The sequence below is a fragment of the Brachionichthys hirsutus genome, chromosome 18 (assembly GCF_040956055.1).
Source record: "Brachionichthys hirsutus isolate HB-005 chromosome 18, CSIRO-AGI_Bhir_v1, whole genome shotgun sequence".
NCBI lineage: Eukaryota > Metazoa > Chordata > Actinopteri > Lophiiformes > Brachionichthyidae > Brachionichthys > Brachionichthys hirsutus.
The window spans coordinates 8,960,122-8,982,884 of record NC_090914.1 but is presented as its reverse complement, the minus strand read 5'-3'; the positions used below and the strand labels follow the sequence as shown (position 1 = coordinate 8,982,884).

General features: G+C 48.8%; 1 protein-coding gene across 1 annotated transcript; it reads right to left on the bottom strand.

Moving 5' to 3' along the window:
• Positions 1-1,324: 1,324 nt before the first annotated feature.
• sos2 (son of sevenless homolog 2 (Drosophila)) lies at positions 1,325-21,251 on the bottom strand. The gene is made up of 23 exons (XM_068751591.1): positions 21,168-21,251; positions 14,218-14,343; positions 13,931-14,062; positions 13,496-13,660; positions 13,195-13,401; positions 12,017-12,160; positions 11,833-11,943; positions 9,345-9,443; positions 8,977-9,104; positions 8,246-8,901; positions 7,567-7,648; positions 7,342-7,461; positions 6,643-6,755; positions 6,138-6,360; positions 5,936-6,055; positions 5,688-5,850; positions 5,207-5,324; positions 4,961-5,133; positions 4,757-4,873; positions 4,407-4,668; positions 4,246-4,287; positions 4,062-4,159; positions 1,325-3,859 (listed from the first exon to the last, which is right to left on the bottom strand). The coding sequence occupies exons 1-23, from the start codon at positions 21,249-21,251 to the stop codon at positions 3,347-3,349; spliced, it is 3,996 nt and encodes a 1,331-aa protein (XP_068607692.1). The 3' UTR covers positions 1,325-3,346.
• Between the last annotated feature and the right edge of the window lie 1,512 nt (positions 21,252-22,763).

The following is a 22,763-nucleotide window of genomic DNA, read 5'->3' as shown; positions in this document are numbered from 1 at the left end:
CTGGTCCTGCAGCCCGGTGAGGAGGACGGGCTGCAGAAGAGCCCGGACCCGCCTGAACCAGCCGCGGTGCCACTGTGGGAACGCCGGCTGTTCCCTCCTCTCTCCAGACGCTGCTGGATGGGGAGACAACAGCGACTCGGGCCAAGGCACCTTCAGCCAGCCAACTGGGCTAGGCACCAAAGAACCGGAGGCGCCGCTTTCCCGTCACAGACTTGAGAACTGCGACACGGACCCGGATGACACCTCGGCTTTCGATTACTCCTCCGTGACCTCCTGCAGCCCCGATGGAACCCTGTGCAGGGAGATGACGGACGAAGAGGAGGACAGCCAGGTGCCGGTGCTGCTGAAGCCGTCCTCCAACCAGCAGCAGCAGCAGGACGCCCCCAGAGAGGAGACCGTGTGTCTGAGGTGGCAGATTCCCAGACTGACCCCTCATCCTCCCGCGGGGAACGCCGCAGGGCCGATGCCATGCCTCGTCAACGCCTGTGGGAAGAGGCTGGTCAGCGTTAGGAAGGGGTCGCCGCCTCTACATCCCAAAAGTGCCTTCAGGCCCATCTGGGAGGACCCATCCAAGCAGGTAGTTCTGCTCCAGCTCTGGCTTGTCCGTGCGGGACTTGTATTGTTTAAGCAGGATTTTAATGCTCAAAATAAAAATCCCAAATCCACCTTTTGATAAGCTACTATGGGATCGATCAGGACACATCTCTGTTGCTTCCTGCTCCAGGCTGATTCAGCTCCAGAGAGAGACAACCGACCAGGATTCATCCCGATCCAAACGGCAGCAAAGCAAGGCGCTCCGAGGTGAGGACCAATCCAGATGGGATGCGAGAAACGTACGAAGTCAGTCCAGATGCAAACATAAAAACTTTCATATCTCTTCAGATCAGGCCTCTCTCGGCAGCGAGGAAACCACGCAGCAGCCAGGAGCAGTGGATTGTGGGAAGACAGCGAGGAAAGCGAGGGGCCCTGCAGCACTGTCTGACGGCCGCCGGTTAAAGCCTGCAGTTTTAAATTCTAAACATTTAATGGATGTTTTCTCAAAAGTAAATGCATGATAAAAACCTCCCGACTTTCTGTAAAAGCTGCACCTTCTGTGGAATCAATAGCAGAAATAGTTTGACCACAAATGTGGCTTCCACACGGGCAGAAAATCATTATGGTATAGATTTAGTTAGATTTGAGATAGTGGACAGGGAGCAGGAAAGTGACTTCTCATCTTAAATTTCTGCCAGAAAGAAACCAGGTTTCCCAAAATGTCAGAATTTTCCTCCCGACATTTACAGTTTACGTGAGAATCAAAGAAGAAAACAAGAGCAAGGAGTAGTTCTGTACAAAATAAGACTGGGTGATTTATTAATCTCATCAAGACCATTAATACAAAGCTGTTAAAAGGCCACATCCCATCAAACCAACCGACCGCTGGGTCAAGCTGTTGCCGTGAAACCGGAGGAAAACCAGTCTGGACTGGGCTTTACAAAAAGGAACAATCTGTCTGAATTAACCTTCATCAATACTGACACGGGAAATGAAACTTTAGTCATCAATATCAATCCTCCATCGCTCCCCTTTCATCTTTGAATCATCCATGGTCAACGGGAGGCGGGCGCCGTCCTGATTCATGGGGCTAAAAATGAGGCAGTCGACCGTTCTCCTGCCGTGACCCACGTAGGAAGCGAGTCGAACAGTTGCATAGGACCGTTGCATCTCCCAGCGGCTCCTCAACAGTACAGCCTAAAGTGCACAAAGTGTGATTCTCAGGGGGATGACGAAAAAGAAGCGCCCAATTCTTCCCTGTGAATAAACTCCTGCAGCTGAATAGAGATCTGCATTTATTCACCTGCAACTTTAATGTCTCGCTAATGAGCGTTAGCAATAAAATCACCCTTGAATGGGAGAAGAAGGGCGATTAGTCGGCGACAAGCGCTTGGGAATAAAGCGGCTTATCGTCATTGCTTGAGGGGCAGAGAAAACGACAGAAAAGTATTTCCTTTGTTAATACTTCCAGTGCTTCGCCTGGAGATTGTCGGTTAGTGACAGTGACCTGTTCATTCTCGTTTTGGTTGTTTTTTTTATCCGACTGTAGCAGCATTGGATTATTAGGCATCGTTGGACTGAACAGATGCGGCTGACGGCACAATACAAACGGGAGAGTCACTTTATACAAATCATTTAGTTGGTGTACACATGTGTATATATATACACACACACACACACACACACACACTACTATCCACAAACATGTACAATTTCATAGTGTATAGTTTTGTTCTAAACATTACATAAGCAACTGGTTTTTTTTAGCATTTTCTTTTTTGCTCATTTCTGTAAAGTAGAAAACAAAATAAAAGGCACATCCGAGCATGATGCATGGATTATTTCAGTCTGTCCAAAATGTTTTCAAGCAGAAATAAAGAGATAGTGAACAAGTTTCTACTCCTTGTGTGTGTTTTTTTTTGGGGGGGGGGGGGCGTCTCGTGTTTTAACACCGATTGAGAGGTCGTGAGCGTTTCCAGAGAAGAGCACGGCGTCCGTCCGTGAAGAGGAGCGGCTAAGACGCCGGCTTCCTCTCGTCTTAGTCCCGTTCGATAGCGTGGCAGACGTTCCAACAACCGCAGCGGCATCGTCCTCAAAGTCTGCCCCCAAACTCGATGTGCAAATGGAGTGTTCCCTCTCGCTGCCCCCCCCACGTCCCACGTCCGTGGGCAGAGAGGACTGGAGCCTGGGGTCAGAGGTCAGCGCTGCTGGATGTTTAAAGGCAAAGGTTTTGTGGCTGTGGAGGGTCTTCAGACAGTCAGGTTTATCTATGCAGTCACAGTGTACAGTGGAAATACAAGATGGAGGCGGGCGGGGGGTCAGGGGTCACCTCCTGTATGCATTTCTTTTTTTTATGTCACATGTGGTGAAGAACAAAAAGGAAACTCCCTTATCCCCCTGCATAAAATAAGACTTTGGCAAGAGTTGGTAGGAAAAACGGCCCGATGGAGGAGGAGAGGTCGTAAATGATGCCCAAAGGAACAAAGCACGACAGGTGAGGCTACAAAGTCCTCCTCCCCCAGGCCCCGCCCCCTCCCGGTGGGGGGGCGAGACGCGGCACAAGCGCGTGAGGGGTGAGAACTTTAAATCGGGAGCGACGGCCCTGCTCCCTGTTTATTGGCTGGCACTCCGGTGTGGGCTTCTCATTGGCACAGTGGGTTCACAATGAAGGCGGAGCTACTGATCTCCTGAGAGGCACAGCTGGGGTGGGCGGAGTCACGAGTGTCCGTGGGCTGAGTGGAATCCTCTGATCAGTAGCTCTAAGTCTGAGTTTGAGTTTCCCCTCGAGGCGTCTCTGTAAAACATCACGGACTCACTGGCTGCTGTCGGCGTTCTCCACCAATGAGAGGCCTCGTAGCGGCGGCGGCTGCAGCAGCAGCTCCCTTTTGTACGTCTTTGGCGGGAGTTTGGGTAGTTGTGGGCTGGAGTTGTGCCGCGGCGGCACCGGAGGAGCGGTGATGGGAACGGGAAGAGGGCAGAGGCTGTTCTGGCTGGCGCTGAGCGGGCAGCTCCGCCTGGGGACGCGAGGCGACGGCGTGCTGGGCGGCGTGTTGGGGGAGCTGGGCGAGCTGCTGAACTCCCAGGGGCTCCGGGTCACGGGGGACGGCTGCAGATTGAGGGGGTAGTTGATGAAGATCTCAGGAGGCCGCTGAGGCACCGGCGGCGGCGTGTCAGGCATCGGGTCACGTGGCGGCGGCGGCGGAGGGCTGGGAAGCGGGCCGTCAACTGGAGGACCGTTGTAGACCACCGGTCGAGGCTGGTTCCGGGGCAGAGGAGGGGGCAGCCGTGGAGGAATGGCTGGGGGGCTGTCGGACCTGGAGCTCAGCTGGCATGAACGCAAGAAGACATTTTACAGAATGAAGTTTAAATCTACAGAACTGAAAAGGAGAAAACAATCTTTTGTGTTGCAAATATTTAACAGGTAATAAAAAAAAAAAAGTGAAGGAGCTCTCCAAAGGATGTTTATTACAACGTTGAACCTTTTCACAATAAAAGCATTGTTAAGAAAGAAAGGGCCTTACTCTGGCTTCGGACATGGCGTCTTTCCTTCGTGGAGGCAGAGGAGGCGGCTTCAGCTGCTCCTCCCCGAGCTGGTGGAGGCTCCCGCAAGACACAGACTGGAACTCTGGGGGGGGGGGGAGATATTCATCAAAAATAAAATCAAGAACACGTCGTGTTAAAGCCACTGAAATTGAAAAGCCCACAACTCACTTGAAGGTGGAAAATGGCCCGGAGCAAATATGGAGTTGCTTCCTGTAAATTATAAAACAGACAGGAGGCGTGTTTAAGCATCGTTTTAAAAAACAATTATTATTATTTTTTTAGTTAAAGCATCTTTTGTGTCGGGACGTCTGCAGCGTTCGACGCACCGCCGTAGGAGCTGCTGAGGTCGTGCTCCATGAAGACGGAGCTGAGGTCGGAGGAGGCCGACTGCGGAGGGGTCGGCGTGTTCGGAGAGGTCGGCACCGAGGCCGACGCCGGCGTCTCCGGCTCGGCCTCGGTGATGCTCCGGAAGGTGATCTTGTGCGGGGGCTCCCTCTCCAGGGGGACGGGGTGGCCCTTCATGGTGCCAGAGGTAGACGTTCGCACAGGCCGGATCCCCGGGGATTTCAGGGTGTACATGGTCTTCCTGGGCTGCAGGGGGAGAAACGGGCGCACCGCGGTGAGAACTCCGAGAAGAAGTCCCGACGAAAATAGACTGAATCCGGAGCGAATCACTCACAAATCGGGGAGCCTGCCTGCAGTTCCGTGGCTCGATATCCAGAGACATTTTGAACAGGTAGTCGGAAAACTCCTTCTCACTCCTGTTGCCCATCGGGTTCAGGTTTTCGAAGAACCTCTAAAAGCGGCAGAAATACGAGACGGGTCTTGGCTTCGGGATCTACGGATCGCATTCGAAGAGAAAACGCTGGGAGGGAGCGCTCACCCGGATCTCATGCTCCACCTTCAGGCAGTAGGGTTGGTTCTGGTACTGCTGGATCTCCCCCGTGATCTCAGCCACTTTCCTCCGCTTGCTGAAGTTGATGAGCTCCTTGTCGTGGCGTTTGAGGAAGTCGGGGTTGCCTTCTTCCGTCTTCAGGATGTTGGTTAAATAGATACCTGGCGACGAGATCAGATAGAAATGTTCCCCGAGACGCAACGCATCAGTAACGGACTCCTGGGGGGGGCTTACCAAAGAAAGGCACACAGGGTGGGTTTATCGACTTGAGTTTAGCCAAGTATTTCTTAAAATGGTCCTGGCTCAGCTCCACGGCTTCTTCCAGGACTTTCTTCTTCCTCTCCGGTATTGCCTGCAGAGCAGAGACGAGTGAACGCGGCAGGAATTATTTTCTGCCCATTAGCTCAGCGTCAGGTTTCCATTCGTGCCCGATCGGTTATCGGAGCCATGTCCATCGAGTTTTCACGGTAGCAAACGAGGAGATTCTCTGAAAATAAAATCGCTGCGGCTTTGAAAGAATCTCCCCCTCCAGTAAAAACAAAGACGCCGTTATCGCATCCCATAATCGAGCTCCTCAGATGAGAAATATTAAAGATGACCTTCTAAAGCAGAGGCAGAAAACCGGGAGAAAGACGAAAGGTAGGACACGCATCAGGGTGCAAGTTCCTCCATTTTGAATTCTGATGATTAGCCTTTTAGCGTCTTGAGCGTTCACCTCAAACGTGTGGTCGAGCCTGTAGACCGGGACTGAATTGATGGCACTGACCACCTCCAGGACGCCGTTGAAGTTGTTGAGCTCCTGGAACACCTGCAGAATCTCAATGACGCGGGACAGAACAGCCACCCTCTCTTCCAGGTTCATTGTCTCCACGATGCACCTGACGACAACACGCAGGTTACGGATATTTGTCCGTTACGAGGGAGGAAAACTTCTCCCGAACGAACCGACTCGCCGACACTCACTTCTCGAACCACAGCGTGAGGTTGGTGGTGTGGCGGATCATGCGGAGCAGGTTGGGGGAGTTCTTCTCTTTGTCCTCTTTGGTCCAGACGCTGCCGACCAGCTCAGACGGCCGGACGGCTCTGAGGTGAGACACAGATTTTAGATTTTAGCCTCCATTTACATTTAAATGGAGGCTAATTCTAACGTAAACATTTTGCTCGCCTGTAGAGCTCCGATTCGAGCAGAGTCAGCTGGCGGGCGATCTCTATAGGATGAAGGGTCATGAGGTCGAACGACTCCACCTGGCCTGCTCTGCAGATGTGCCACTCAATGGGAGGGGGCGGGCTCTCGAAGGTGATGTTGTGGCTGACGCCGTTGGACTGCGTCTGCAGCTTCCTCCTGATGATCTTGTTGATGGATTCGACCCACTTCCTCATCGATTTTCCTAAGACAGGAAACGCGATGTATAAAAAAAAATCTGTAGATCTGTTGCAAGCGTTGCGTTTTACACTCCAATGTAGTTTCTCCATTTCGGCACCAAAACATAAATCATATCGCTTCCCATCACCGATGACGGGGGGGGGCGGGACACCATTAAAAAGGGAACCTAGAACTCCAGTTATCTAAAAATGATGAGCGGGAAGAGACGTCTGAAGAGGAAGAGATTAAAACTACTGACGGAGCGAAGCCGAACGTCCACGTACTCGACAAATATTGCAGTTCTGACCTCGTAGTTGTATTTTGCTGGTGATGTACTCCTCTAATCGACTTCTCAGCTCCGGATCGTTCTCAAAGTCGTAGAAATGATGCTCGACCCACTGACGGAAGACGTTGAGAACCCTGTGAAGCAAAGACGTTGTCAAGACGACGCTTTACGAATGTGGACAAACAGCTTTGAATATTCCATCAGACAGACAGACAGAGCGGCTTGTGGCCAGCGTTTATTCGTCACTCTGGTCCGTTAACATCTTTAAATAGTTGGTCCCTAAAAATAGAATTATCCGGAACATGTTGTGCCTCGTAAGGAAACAGATTTTCATCCACTCAGAGTTTCCTGGTCTCAAAATAAATGGCTGGATCACGTTAAAAATGGCCGACTGACCATTCTACTCGATAATTTCTTTATTTTTTTTTGTCATACTCCAAGAGTCTTGTGGTGTTTTTAAATGCCTGTTATTTGCGACTTTGCTTGTGTTTTGATGTTTCCCGTGACTAAAGGATTTTAACACAGCTGTCACTGGCTGCAGCCGGAGAGTCGCGTGATGCCGAGAAGCTCTGGGTTTATCCGTCTCCTAATAAGGACACGTACACAAAGGTTATTCTGTGGGAATGTTCGGGACCCCCCCCCCCCGGCGAGGAGTCATTTCCAGATGCTGGTGTGGATGTCGTGCTTCGACAATGTTTAAGACTTGAACGGACGTCATACCTGAGCTGGACCGGCTGGACATATTCCTTCCGAAATCTTTGGAGCTCAGCTGCCATTGGCTGGTCGCCGTTCCAAAGAGCCTGCCGGTCCTCCTCCGGTTCTGGCTCGGGGATCTCAATCCTGAGGGAAATGAATCGCAAGCGTTGTCAGGGGGACCGGCTACGCCACATCACCCACGGGAAATAAAATACCGGTGCGAGGACATTTGTCCCGGTTGGACTGTACCTGTCTATCAGCAGGGCGACGAGCTCTTGTGGTTTGCAGAATGATCGGTATGTGGTAAGAAACGTGCGCACAAAGTTAGGATCTACAATCAGAAGAAACTAATTAGATAACAGACGATGAATCACAGGGGAGCCGAGCAAAATAAACGTCTGAATCATCCCAATTAGAGATTAGAAATCCGTCGTCGTCGACTCATCCAAGATGTCAGGAGAAGTTTCTCAGTCCACAAAGCATCATTCTGCTAAACAACCGAAGACAGAAGCTAGATTTATTGAACGCAAACAAAGGGACTCGATCCAGCGCAATCCAAGTCTGCAAGAAGCCTGGAGACGCCAAACAGACTTGAGATTACGTTTCCCAGAAGGCGCACGCCTCGGTGTTAACCTGCTCGATCTCGTCCTGCAGCACATTGTTGGAGCTTGTTCATGCTAATACTTTAAAAAAATCCTCGCTACAGATTCCATTAGCTTTCGTAATGAGTATGGAGTCGCTTGTTTGGTTCGTTTTTGGCGTCTCTTTAGGGGAACGCCGCCATGCTGTTTAGCAGAGAAGCTCCAGAAATGATTTTGTGGTTTGATAAACTTCTCCCGACAGTCCATCAGCGACGGGCCGAGACTGAATTAGCATGTCTGGGTGAACCCTTTTCCTTGCACGGGATCGATCCAACGCAGCTTCTTACCGGCGTACATGTGGTAGGTGAGCCTCTCGATCAGCTTGACCACCGTTCCGGCCTTAATGAGCGGGATGCCGGTTTTGCTCTGCAATTTATCCTCAAACACAATATTCTCCTCGGAGTCCTGCACGGCGAAGCGGTAAACCTCCGGGGAGGGCAACTTCAGAGGATGCGCCCGCTCCTCGTGCTGCAGCACCGTGTCCAACATGCGATCCAAAGTGGACCGGTACTGCAGAGTCACCAGCGCCGCCATCCACGCCGCCTTCTCCTCTGCTGTCCGTGAACAGAAAACTGCGCAGTTTTCATCTTTTCCTATCAGTTCAAAAGTGTGCCGCAGCTCTAAAGAGTCTTCACGATCCACGATGCGGATCTTTCTCAGCACAAACTTCTCCTTCAGACGGTATTCCGCCCCGCTGCCGGACCCGGGCAGCCGCGAGCTCTGGTTGGCCTTGCAGCTTATCATCAGCCCGTCGAACAGGAAGTTGTGTCTCTCGTGCTTGGCGCCGGCTCGTAAAAGCGGGCCCTCCAGGATGAACTCGCTGCAGCACTGACCGATGTCTTTCCCCTCCCAGCCGTCGATGCTCTTCTGGATCTCGTTCATGCGCTTGATGGCCAGCTGCTTGCTGCGGATCTGCCTGCTGTACAGGCGGTACATGGGCTCGCTGCGAGGGGAGACGGGACGCCGTTAAACCGCTGAAACGTAACACGCGGCGGATCTGGGTGAATGCTCCACGTACCCCGGCTTACGGCGAGGCTGGTGCTTGGCGTAGATACGCTCCACGCTGCACTGGAGATTGAGCAAGGCGGTGATCGCTTGCTTCAGACATTCTCTGTCATCTTGGTCTTGACTGCGCTCCTGAAGTTGCTGGAAGGTGCAGGAAAACACTTCAGATCTAAACACTTAAATTTCAGTCCTCTATTAGGAATAAACTGAAGATGCGGCGGCGACTAATTACTGATAACGGACACCTTGAACAGCATTAATTCACGTCACTTATCAAAGAAGCTGCTGCTTTTGGCAATTAAGTCTTTCTCAAGCCTCTACTCGGTTACCATGGTGACACCTTAGGGTTAGAGGACGAAGCGCTGGTGCGTCAGGACGTACCTGGAGCAGCTCAAAGTAATGCATGCAGTGGTAGACTGGGACCATCATCAGCTGAGGAAGGACGTACTGGACGGCTTCCTTGAAGCCTTCCGCGACCGACTGGAGACACAAAGACACCAGAAGCGTTAGCTTTAACAATCGAGAGCCGTGGATTAAATATTCCTGTTAGAACAGCAAATTATAAAGAAAACATCTAATGGACGGTTTAATAAGACAATAAAAATCCACAAAAATCTTTTTTGCTGTTTTAATACCCAAATAACGACAAAAAAATAGGACTGTGCAGACACGGAGCATCCTTCTCCCCATAAACGAGAAAGATGGCAGCTGGATGGAGGAGTGGTTTACCGACTGAAGCTTCAGAGGCCATCGCTGTATCCATTTAAATATCCTGTTCCCCTGATAGACGACTCAGAATCAATACGCTACTACTCAGACTCCACAGCAGCGACCATGCCGTCTGTGCGGGGAGGAGGAGGAGGAGGAGGAGGAGAAAGACATCCACTGCCTGACACACATTGATGGAGGGAACAATGACCTAAGTTTAGATCATGTTATTGATAGGTCAGCATCCGGCAGCTTTACAAATTGCCTGCAGCGAGCATTCGGACTACCCGCTCAAACGAGCGCTGTGAATTTACATTGCTTGAATTCTGTTTTTTTTTTTGCTGGCAGTGGAAATTCTCCTTTAAATTCTGTGGGTTTTTTTAGACAGTAAGACCATAATCATAATCTGAAATCCCTGAAGGCAAACTGGATGGTGGGGCATCTCCTTAAATATCCATTTCAACAGAAATGATCTCTAATCTTTGCACGAGTGAGGTTGATCTCACGTCGGATGCGTAGAAGTAGGTTCATCGTTGTCAGAGCACGCAGGACAACATGTTCCCATTTCACCGAGGTACGGGGGCCGCCGTCTTTCACCGTCTAAATTCACAGCTTATTTTCCAACTAGAAAACACGCCTTGGGCCACACGACACCCTCGTCATCCTCTTCCACAGGAGAGAAATGGCCCCGCCGCGGAGCTGCCCGTTCTATTTTTATAAAGCGATGTAATCTACCCCGCAGCACCAGACGCTGCAGCGCGCAGGGGCCGAGCGCGGAACAGACACGGTCCATCCGACCGAGGGATGAAGAACACCCAACGAGACTAAAGCGGAGCAGAAGCCATAACGACGCCACCGCCGCGGCTCGGATCCCCATTACCGCAGAGAGACGGTCGAATTTATACCAGGTGCTGCGGATTAAAGTCGTCACATTACGGCTCACGTTGTACGAAGCAGGAGGAAGACGAGGAGACGAAGAGAAATCAGATCAGAGATGAAACGAAGTGGTGAAATAAGATTAGTTCACGGTGCAGAAAGGGGGCAGTTAGGGGGGGGGGGGGGATGGTGGTGAGACGCCATTACACCATCTGCCCCTGGGACGGTTGCTGACGCGCGCGCGCGCACACACACACACACACACACACACACACACACACACACACACACACACACACACACACACACACACACACACACACACACCCACACACACCAAAAAGATATAGATTTGCAAAGCATCACAATAAAATACATATTTAGATCAAATCAGCATCTGTGGCTTAAAAAAAAAAAAGAAGAAGAAGCGTAAACTAATGGATTAGTCAGATGACAGAAAGAATGTGATTTATTTTTCAAGTAATCAAATAGAAAAATCAGCGGTTCCAGCTTCCGGCTTCGGCTCACAGAGAGACGGACTCCATCTGAGGAGGTCACGGCCCTGAAGAGATGAACCGGGAGCGTGACCGCGACGACACCAAGAGAGCGATGCGTGTGAAGCTTCTAATCAGACGTAAATATCTGGGATGAGAACAAGCAATTAAATATTTGGAAGGATGGTAAACGCCGACTCTTCTGGAACAGCGACCCAATAAAAACAGTTATTCAAATCTCATCTGGTGCCCGAAATACTAGCGGATCGCCGATGCTGCTACAAAGAGAGCGTTCAGACTCGTTGGTCTCCGGCCTGAGAAAACACCGGCAGATATTTCTTCTCCAAAAGCCCCCCTGCGGCGCATAATTCAATGCTATCCTTGCGAGGAATGTCCAAATAAAACAATGCCGCAGCAGTGACTAAACTGTACACAGGACGCAGAATAAGCCACGGCATGCCCTCCAACGACCTTGGGAGGAATTCCACTTGAAAGTTAAAACGGGAACAATTATTTAAACTCCTTTGATGAAAAAAAACCAAAAAAAACCAAAAACAAAATGTTGAATGACCCAGTCGCTACCTTTGTATTAAAAACAATACAATAGATTTGTGCCATAAGGATCAAAGTTAAACAATGCAAATGTTAAGAATGATTTTAATAGATTATATGATAACTCTTAATAAAGTCATTGTTTCTCTTCTTCGTGTCTAAAGTGCGTCTTACCCTCCAACATCTGTATTAACGCCGAACGCCTAAACATCGATGCGACGGCGATCAGAACGTCTTACCTGGAAGTAGAGGCCGGCGGTCGGCCGCGCCATCAGGTCGTTGAAATGCTCGTGGAAGTCCTTGCTGAGGATGTCCTGGGACATGGTCTCATAGGGGTCAAACGCCTGCTCCTATAGACATGGAGGAAACCAGTCAGGGGGTGGACATTCAAGCAATTCACAGTTTGGTTTTCACGCTTCGCACCTCCGCTAGGTCTTCGAAGCAGCTGCCCACCAGCGGATGGGGGCTGCCGTCGGCCGTCATCTCCACGGCGTCCTCGATCAGCCCGAGCAGCTTCACCGTCAGCTCGTGGATATCCAGGATGTTACTGAAGATGACCTCCACGTCCTGCGAAACCAGACCGGGGGCAACACCGAATGTTTCGAGTCATCTTTGACTGGCTTGTCAAAAAGTGAAAGTGAAATAAAGATCCAGATTCCACGTACGTATCCAGATCCACCCTTGCAGAGATTGTCTTGGAGACAACATAATTCTTACCAACCAACTAGGCTACATAAGTGCGCGTTTAAGCCGACCACTGGGTCGCTGAAAGAGCTCCCATCCTCGCACAAGAAGAACCCTCAAGACCGAGGTTTCAACGCAACAACGGCGTCAATTTGCCGAAGGAAATCATTAGCCGAGCAGATGAGAGCCTTAAAATAGCAGCGTGATTATCGACGGCTGAAGTCTGAATCCTGTCATTATTTGACACTTTCCTCACATTTCAGATCGAGCCGCGTTCCAACAGATATAATTGAGGTTACTTTTGAGCGAGGACTGCAGATGTTGCTCCTGTCTCAGCATAATTACATGCTCCACATTCCACTGGGCCTCACAAAAGGTTTATCCTCCTCACCCAAATGATACCACAAATTACCCAAAACCGAAATATGCAAAGCCGCAGCGACCCATTAAACTCAACTTTCCATTTGCTTCTCATCCAGCAAGACCCTCCATTTCACTCCTTAATCCCTAAACTCATACTCGTGTTTGTTTTCAGAGGACTCTCTTCTCATACCAGAGGCAAATTAAGCGGCAAACTTTTCCTTTGGCTAAAGATCTCCAACTCAGATACGCCTTCGACGACTTGGACTATGTTCCAGCATCTTATTTTTTTAATATTTAAAGGGTAACACGTGAAGCCGCGTTTTGTTCAGGCTCAATTTCATAAATCGAAGTGCCTTCTGATGCAGATTAACAGTCAGCCGATTTACAGGGTATCAGCTGTAATCTAGAAATGTTCTTAAGGTGGATTTGACTGAAATGGCTCTTTAATGAGGTTTACAGAAAGGAGCTGGAAAACGGACCGCCGGCTTTAAAGTAAGCCATCCAAAGCTCCCGACCTCGTCTCTCCGACGAGGGACAAATGAAGTCCTCCTTGCCTGAGGCGTGAAGGTCTTGGGGTTGGACAGGAAGTGATGGCGGAACACTTTGATGATGAGGTCGAGCTCGCGCAGGTACTGCCGCTCCTCGGCGATCTCGAGCCTCACCAGGTCGTCGTACGTGAGCTCCCCGGAGGAGGACGGCTCCTCCGTGCACTGAGACATCAATCCGATGTCCTCCTCCTGGTCGAACATGTCCATGAGCACCTGGAATCGGGGACGGAAACAAAGCCTTCAGCTGAGGCCGATCATCCTGGTTTGTGTTACGAGTGAGCGCCCCTGGGAAATAGAAACCACTGGCCTTGTCCGCACACATGGACACCTTGATGTCCTGCTGGGTGATCTCATAGTGCCGAATGTTGCCAACGTAGTTGCCGGCCAGTTTCAGTATGTCTGCTGATATGTATTCAAGCACAGCCACGATGTACAGCGACACATGGTAGTCCACTTTGTAGCCCAGAACCTCCTGTTGGGGGGGGGGGCAATGTAGACATTACGCTTCAACACAAAAGGCCAATCAACACTTCTAAATCATCCCGAGCGTCTCGCATGGCCTCAATTAGTCTGGAGCAAACTGTAAAACCAGTAAGATTAACTGGATTACAAACACTTCCCAGCAACAGCCACGACTTCTTGGCATCGCCGGCTCCTGTGAGAATGGTTTTTAAACTCAAAGGCAAATTCAACACAGAGGTTTTATGAAAAAGAGGAGGCGGCTTGACGCCAGCGTTCTGACCTTCAGCAGTGGGTGGATCTTGTCCACGGGGAGAAGTAAGGGGTTCCTCCTCTTTCGTTTCTCGATCGCCGATTGTGCGTCTGCAATCGCCCACTTATCTATAGGATGCGGAAAGGTTTTCTGGACGCGATCCTGAAAGGGGAACATTATTAAATTAACACTAAATGAATGTGGAAGCATTAAAAAGGAACTTATCTCCATGTTGATGGAAACAGAAAGCAGATCGTCATGTTCTTAATGACCAGATGAGTTCACGCAGCATTTAGACTCGCCGTAGAACGGCTTACCTCGACGTCCTGCACGGAGCGAGGCTGGGCCACACACAGCATGCTGAGCAGCTGCAGGATCAGCTCCTCGATGTGCTGCAAGGCGTCCTCCTTCGCCAGGAGGTTCGGGTGGACCTGCTTCTGTACCTGAACATAGAAAAAAAAGCAATCAGAAAAGAAGAAAAAAAACGGATGAGTGACTGAAACAGCAAGAGCATCATAAAATCATTCCGCCGACTGAAACCGTGCCGTCTGTGAAAGTCGGAACACCTGGTGCGACGCGCTTCCGTGAGACTCGGGGTCACGTTAAATGACGTCGAGCCAACAAGTCCAGACGGTGACGGACTGGAGACGGAAAGCTTTTGCTTTTCGCAGGGCTTCCAGTGGAGGTTTCCGGCCTCCTTCAGCCCATTTACTACAAATCCCAGGTCATTTCCTTATAGCTGGCCCTCGTCCAAAGTACACCAGAAATACATTAGATTCCATTCATTCTACAACAGCCTGGGAAGAAACTTTGCAGCAGCATGACGCTTCACAGTCGAGCATATTTTGGTGAATTGTGCATTTGGTAAAACACTTACTGCAGCTTTTAAATGAGTTGTGTGTAAATAATGTCTTTTCAAATTAGTCTGGGCCCTGGCGGCATCTACGGACCCTGATTAGGCAGCGGAAGCTGTGTGGAGTCACTCGTTTAGGTTCTCTCTTTGGCTATCGCTGCAAAGGTGTTTCGCTGTGAAGCCGCAGAAAGTGTTTAGTGGACTCGCAAACTTGCGTGCATGTGAAATTATTCATCTTCAACCGAACGCGGCTCAGATTTGTGACGTTTTTTGTGACTAAACAAATCAAGGCGACCTCAGATGGAGCTGCAAGATGCTGCTGAAGAATAAATACGGGAAATATTAGAAAATGCTGCCGCTCATAAAGTAATAAAGACACGCTGGGACTCCCGAGGGTGGAACCGGCCTGACAGAAGGTGTGGCATCAGCAGGTCTACAAACGGAAAAAAAAAAGACGACCGCCCCCCCCCCCCCAAACCGCCTTCCCAGACTCCTAAAGTTGCCGTCATTCAGGCCGTGCCCTCTAGCAGGAATGCCGTCAGTTGAGATACTATTATAGCACCCAAAGCAGACTTAGAGGGGGGAGAAAAAAGGCTGTGGGAGGGAAATAGAGGGGAGAGGCGGCTAAAGAAACAGCCTAACATTTACTCTCCACTCACAAAAGCCAGGCCTGTTCACATGCGAGTGATGGAATTACCCCTGCGTACAGTAAAGTAGGGCATTATGATGACAAAACATTGCCCCCAGATGAAGGAATGTGAGAGTTAAAAGGTCAACGCAGACCGAGCTTCATGCATTCTTGTGCTCTGACTTAACAGAGATGCAGCGACAAGCAGGATGACTCCGCGTTCCGGAGCCTGTTCCAGACGTGAAACCAGAGAACGCAGAGAAAGAGTGAAATTCTTACTTTGGGGATTACAATAGATCGTCTCCTCGATGCTCAAACTACATTCAGATGCTTTATTTTAGCGCGAGAGGAGAGGGGAATTCTGAAGCGGCAGCTCGGCCTCCTTTACCCTCCCCTTATGTCATTTCTGTTTGGATGCACGAGACTCGAACCGTTATAAATACGCCACCAGCAAAAAATAAATATCAAAGCAGAAGTAGGTTAGTAGATATCCTCTTCGCCGCAAATAGGCTCTCGAGCAAATTCCACAGGACACCAGGAGCTGTGAGTCACCGCGTCGAAACTACGGGGGTTTCCCCCCCCCCCCCGGACTCCATTCGCAGAATAGCTGTCCCGTGTCTGGGAGGCCCGCATCCAACGCGCCGTTCAGCTCCAATAATGTCAGGATGGGTGACGAGAACACAAGCCTGGATGCAATTTAGATCAAGACGTGACTGGAATTCAGAAAAATGAAGCACTGGTGGAAAGCTACCGGATGTTTTCCTGCTCGCAGGGCAGGAACGGCCGATTTCTGGAAACTAGTTTTGCAAAAGATTTGAATAAACAATCAGGAAAAATGGAAAAATATGTTCCTGAAAACATATCAGGAGCGAAATAGGCAGCAAACAGAATCTTGGTTCCGAGCTGAAGAATGAGTAGAGAGCGCTGGGTGAAGGTTAAACAAGGAGAATTACTGCTCACAATTTAATGATTAATAAAAAAAAACATGTTTCCCTTTAATTGCAAAAATACTCATTTGTAGCTCTGCTTGTTTTCTCTGTAAAAATAAATTAACTGAACTCTCACTGGAAAGCTGGAACGACCCGACATGTCTGGACCAAAGCGCATCCGCATCTCTATTTCGGGAATAAATTGCAAAGAAAGTGGAAAAACATTAATGGTTCCGACCTTTGCAGCAGCGTTTAGCAGCATTCACATAATCCTGCATACAAAACAAATTTAAATCAACTTCTTTGGAGGACTTGGCAATAGTTTGACGAAATGAAGGCGTCCGCTGAGCGAGCTGGGAATCTGCGGGGCCTGATCAGAGCGAGGCCGCGCGCAGGTACGACTGCGGTTCAATGTGTTTACAGTACGACTGAAACTCGACCCTAATGGCTGATGGATGGAACATGGTCCAATATAGACGGTGGTGTGAGCAAAGTGAAAGTGACTGTGGGGGGGGGGGGGGGGGGCGAGAGGCACTGGCTTCCCTTGCAGACGCTTTTCAACAGTTTGAAGCAAAACCTTTCAATTAGCTTTTAGCGCCCATATATATCGGAATCCGTCGATTGCAGAACAGAAGCTAACATTTACTATTGCTGAATGATGGAGTAACATAGAACATCAAATCAACCCCCCCCCCCCCGCCTCGTCCTCGACCCACACGGAGTGAAGCCCCTCGGGGAGGCCACGGCAGCAGACGGGGGTATTGACATGCAGCACACAGACCGGAGCAGCTTTTCATCCACAACATCTTGAAAAAGCAGCAGTAGAGTCGTTTAAGTCAAGGATTTTGAATGACAGAACCCCCTCCCCCCGAAAAACACAGCAATAATCTAAAGCATTACTCATGGAAACAAACCCATTCATGCACACAAATGCTGTGAACATGGGTCTGATTCTTGGTCGGAGCTCACCGTCTAGCCGTCAACACAAATGTGGATCGGGTGTTGCTGCTGCTAAAAGCTAATAGCCGAGGCTGGACGGTGTTAATACAGGGTTAACATTTCTAACTCGATTGATTATTCTCCACGCTGGGTATCAGGCTCAGGTTGCAGTAATGTGGCTTGTGTGCATGTGGCACAGAGGTGGGGGTGGGGCTTGTTATTAGATCCGAGCATGTGTCATTGTTTGTGATTCATGCCATGACATCATCTGCCATTACAAGAAGCCTGTCTGGGGAACACCACACAGACACACAGACACACACACACATAAACAGGGATGCTGCAAACATGAACAACAACACAGCACTCCCACTATGAGAAGACAAGAACTGCGACACACTCGAGCAACTCCTGTGACATTTAGCTAACCGTAACCGCATTCATTATGAAGACAATGGCGTGCCGTCAAACACGTGGCCTCCACACGACCCCGGGCTGACCTGACCCAGTGACCCCGACCGGCCTGCATCCACCCATTCTCTGAGGACAGGCTGATGATCACAGACTTTATTTAATATTCTAGGAAGGGTGGGGAACGAGTGTTTTTAAAATCAGCCCGATACTCCGGCCGCGCTCCTTCTCTGTGGACGGGCCACAGGAAGGGCGAGCCGTTACCATGGAGATGCAGTTCATCCCGAAGATTATTAGCAGCTAAACATGAGAGACAAAAATAAACTGGCACGCTGGCAAACATGTGACACGGCAAGACTGTTCTGTGGTGGAAGAACCTCAAAGTCTGATTCTGGCGCGACAGCAGCTCCGTGAAGACTTGATAAAAGAAGCAGCACAGAATGACTAAATGTCTGAAAGATATTTCAGAGGTTGTGAAATCACCATTAGAAATCATGAGCAGATCACACACAGCTTCAAATGCTTCGCCTCAAGGAGAGAATCACCGAGAAGTATCGAGCGGCGCTAACATGGCAATGGAATGAAACTGTAGCCGGCGAAGTTCTGGCGTGTCTCTCCGTGCCAGCGAAACAGCAGCCCCGAGGAATGCGCAGTTATAACAACAGAGACGGTCGCATGCGCGTGAGCCTGAACGGAAAGTTTCACCTGCAGATCACGGCCGACGTAACACTCGGTCTACTCGGTTCCGTAAAAACGAAAAAACAAATATTAACATATGTTCACAACAGCTGGAATAAAGCGAATGAAGGCTCACAGAAACCGCTTAAGCAGTGAAATGTGAAAAGAAGGAAAATGGTCTCGTTTTCCCCCTTTTTGACTGCTAAATAAAAACTACCGCCACCTGCTGGCACGGAGACTTACATCTCTGTACCTAGTAACAAGTCTCAGGTGCGTCACACCTTTACCGCAAATCTCCATTGCAGATGTGGAGTTCATCTTAAAAATAGAGAAGGTAAAGACGTCCCATTTTAATCCACGGATACAAACGCCTTTTTCCCCCAACCAAATGCGGCGTCAGTTTCTCGACTGATCCCGCCTTTATTCTGCCGATGACCGGCACCGTGGCTGAATGAGAGCATCTCAATAAAGACACCATTGTTGGAGCGATTAATCACCAGCTGATGACACTTCATGACCCCCACCCCCCAGGGGTTGATGACAAACTGATTTCGGTTCATAATTTCTGAGGAACATCTATCAACCGGTTTTATTCCATGCTTAATCCACCACGACTCCTTCCGACATGCCCCCGCCCCCCGTCACCCCCTCGACGGACAGCTGTGAAAAACAGCGAGTCACAGCCTCTTTAGACCACAACAAACCTCACTTGCGTCAATCCATGACAGGCGTTCCCTCGGGCAGTTGTGTAACAAGTTTAGACAAGGAAAGTGTGGCACCCCAGCCCCCCCCCCCCCCCCCACCTGCTCTCAGTTTCACCTGAGTCATCACGCCGTCTCCGCTGAGCCGCGGCTAACTGACAGAAAAAGGGTTGCCGTTGCTACACAGCAACAATTGCACGACTACGGCAAAGCACGGCTTTTAAACTAACATTTTAATAGACATACAAGCAGCTTGAGGTTAATCTTTTCTGAAAAGGTCCGCATGCTAGGCTCGCACGATATTGGGGGGGAAAAAAACATTATATCTCTATTTCCAACTATCTAGAAATAGGACATAATCCAGGAATACTCTCTAGTCTGGTTAAATAGCTCTATTGGAGAAGAATGACTCCTTCTAGAACTTTTAAGAAGTGGGTTTTAGACTTTAAAGAAGGGAATCATGTATAACAAACACTAATAAAGTAAAAGTCAATAAGCGGGGTTAGTCATAAAGCTAATTATGTCTTATCAGTGAGACGTCTCTGGATGAGTCACAATAAACGAGAACCATGAGAGTTTTCCTTTTATATCAAAGAAGCAAAAAAATAAAATAAATGTGATGGAACTATTGCATTTAAACGCCGAAACAAGCCCACCGTGAAGCTTTGACTTTGTTAGGTTACTAGCAGCCAGGGTTACCAGAACTTCTGCCGCGCGTGATGAAACATTCTTTTCTAATCTTATAGGGAGCATGTTAGAAATTCAACAAACGATCATCTGTGGCTATTTTAGATGCGGGTGTGATGAAACACAACTTGTGTAGCGTAAGGCTGCGGTGCATATAGTGTGTTTGGGCTCTCTTGGAGTCTAGCAGAGATTTTTTATCTGAAACTAATAAATCTAATAACCCTGAAGTTCCCTTAATCAGTTTGTGGGCCAGAAGCAACTTCAATGAAATAAAGTTTTCAGAACAACAACAACAAATATGAAGTCATTTGTGCATTCTTTTAAATTCAGCATCAAATGCAACAAAAACCAGTCGGCTCCACATTAAGCAGCTGTCTGAACACACCATGTTTATCTTTCACGTGTTAAATTTGATCAATGGAGAGAATAGTATCCACACAACTTTCTTTTTTTTTTTTTTTTTTTACATACATTTTATATGTATGAATCGAAATAAAAATAACAAGAGGCCCTTCTTTTAAATTTAGCAAAGGACCCTGACTACATTAAGCAAACAACAACAACAACAATTCCCTCAGTCATGCCGAGCTGAGAATTGAGATCCGATCACACGCCGTCACTCGAGAGAAAACAAAATGTAAATCTGGTGATGATGGGAAGAAGCCAGGATGATGCAAGAAAGGGGAAAGCAGAGGACACACAAAATGGAAGTGGCCAGTTTCAGTCGGGTTCTTGAGAATTCGGCAGCGCTTCTTTGAAAAACAACAACTTGGAAAAGATGACTTTGCTGCCGTTAGTCCGAAAAAAGGACAGGACAGAAAATTAGCAGCAACTCAAAAGCCATTCACCGACACGAATGTGAAAGTGACCGGCAAGACGCGCTTATCTCCCCAGACAGATGTCGGTGTGTTGAGAGGCTGGTGGAATTTTAACATTCCAGGGCCATATGAGGGGGGGGGGGGAACAAAAATAATTTACAGTTCAACACATATTTAACTTGGAGACAACACGTGTATCCCATCCACGAGTCGTGCAGTTTGTTTACCCTCAAATTAAAGACGGTCCACAGAACGAGACGCCGTGCGAAACGGCCCGTTTATCGATCTGATTTGTTCAAAAATCGTTGTGCAAAAGTCATCGCTGCGAGCATGGACGAGATTCATTCCCCACAAACAAAGCGTTGATACACGTGTGTGACAAGGACTGCAGCGATGACATCGCCTGCAATGATCAGAAAGGCGATACATCAAATACTTTGCATTCATTCGACCATCTGAAGAGTCATTATTATAATCTAGGGATTTTAACGGTTTATACGTGTGTAAAGCAAGACAAAAGTGCGTGTTAGTCCAAAGGAAACCATGGACGCAGATGAGAAGACGTGTTATGAAAGCTGGTTTGGAGACGGTTTGGGACTCCGCGAGGATTAGGTAGAGTTTACCTTCCGTAAAGCTTGCACGAAGAGGCCTCTCCATTTGTGACTGTTCTCGTCACTCGAGAAGTCGTATATCTGCTGGGGCTGCATCGCTGTAGCGGCTCCTGGCGTTGCCGTGATCCAGGCTGAGCTGTCAGCATCGGCCCCGGGTAGAGAGTCCTTGTGGGTGGGTCAGTCCAGGGCAGGCACGGTGGAGAAAAAAAAAAGGAAGGCTGTGCGGATTAGCGCTAACCCGCACTGCAAATCCGAGATTGAGCGTGGCTAAGTAGCGAAAAGTGGCTAAAAATCAGATTAATAAGCGCTCCCAGGGTACAAAGTTAACTCGTTAGCTTGGTGGCTAGTGAGGTTAGCATAGTGCGGCTGTAAACACGGGATAGCAGCTAAAAAAGCTAATAACAGTGTCGCTAAGTGTAATATTTGCTACTTGGCGCTACGTTTATAACAACTAAATTAAACTCAACATTAAGTCACGACATTTGCGCTCAGCTTGTTGCAAGCTAACTATAGCTACGAGTTACGTTTGCTTATTTTCCAAGTGAACACCTGTAACGTTAGCAAGGCAAGCGTTAGCCCACTTGCTAAGCTGGTGCTACAGGCTGCTGCGGCTGGCCTTGATGCCGCTCCGAGTTTCAGGTTGTCGCACACGACCCGTTCAAACAAGGCACACTTTCCGCCGCGCCGTTCGCTTCACATCCCGTCATCTTTTCCCGGAGCTATCGGACGCGAAATCCAACGGAGGTTCCCCAAAAACACCGATCAGTCTGCGGCATGTCTGCGGGTGGAACGACTCCGCTGCCTGCCTGTCTGCCTGTCTGCCTGTCTGCGGCCGCGCGTCCTGTCAGGAACGCACGCTGCGTAATCCAACATTTTATTGGATGAAAAAATAAGGCTGGACTAAAAAAAAAAAAAAAAACACACAAGGCTGGACTTCCGCATCCAATGTGGAACGATTACTAATCGTTTTCATAATGATATATTATATACCATATTGTGTGTGTGTGTGTGTGTTTTAAAGCCATATAAAACCTGCACTTACATATCGGTTTTAGAAAAGAGTTTAATCGACTAAATAGTTTTACTTGGTGGAAATCGATGCAGATAAATCCACTTTAATTTCAAGTTATTACATAAGCATCAATGGTAGAAACAGTAAGAATGCATTGTGTTAGCAATAGCATCGAATGTATAAATGCGTAAAGCATGTATTGCATAGTTTTGGTGCTATTTTATGTTTATTGCTGTGGTTGTGCCTCCTCGTGGAGAGACCGAATATGCGCATCATATGGGGATCGATGACGCTGCTGAGAAAGTCGTGATCAAGAGTCATCTGAAAATGACACATCCCCCGCATGAGTCTCCAGTAGTTTATGTTTCAGACATAAAACAACTAGACTTGCATTGAAGTCATCTCTCCATGGAAAACTGACAAATCCCAAAAAAAAGGCATAATTAAACGTCCAAGTGTCTCATTCAGTCCCAGACAAGGCAGACATAATCATTCGGACAGACATAATCTCCTTCCAAATCTTCATCCTTTAATAAAGTCATTTTCAAAGAGTTGATTATTTCTCTAAATATCGTTTTCTGACTCAATACTATGAC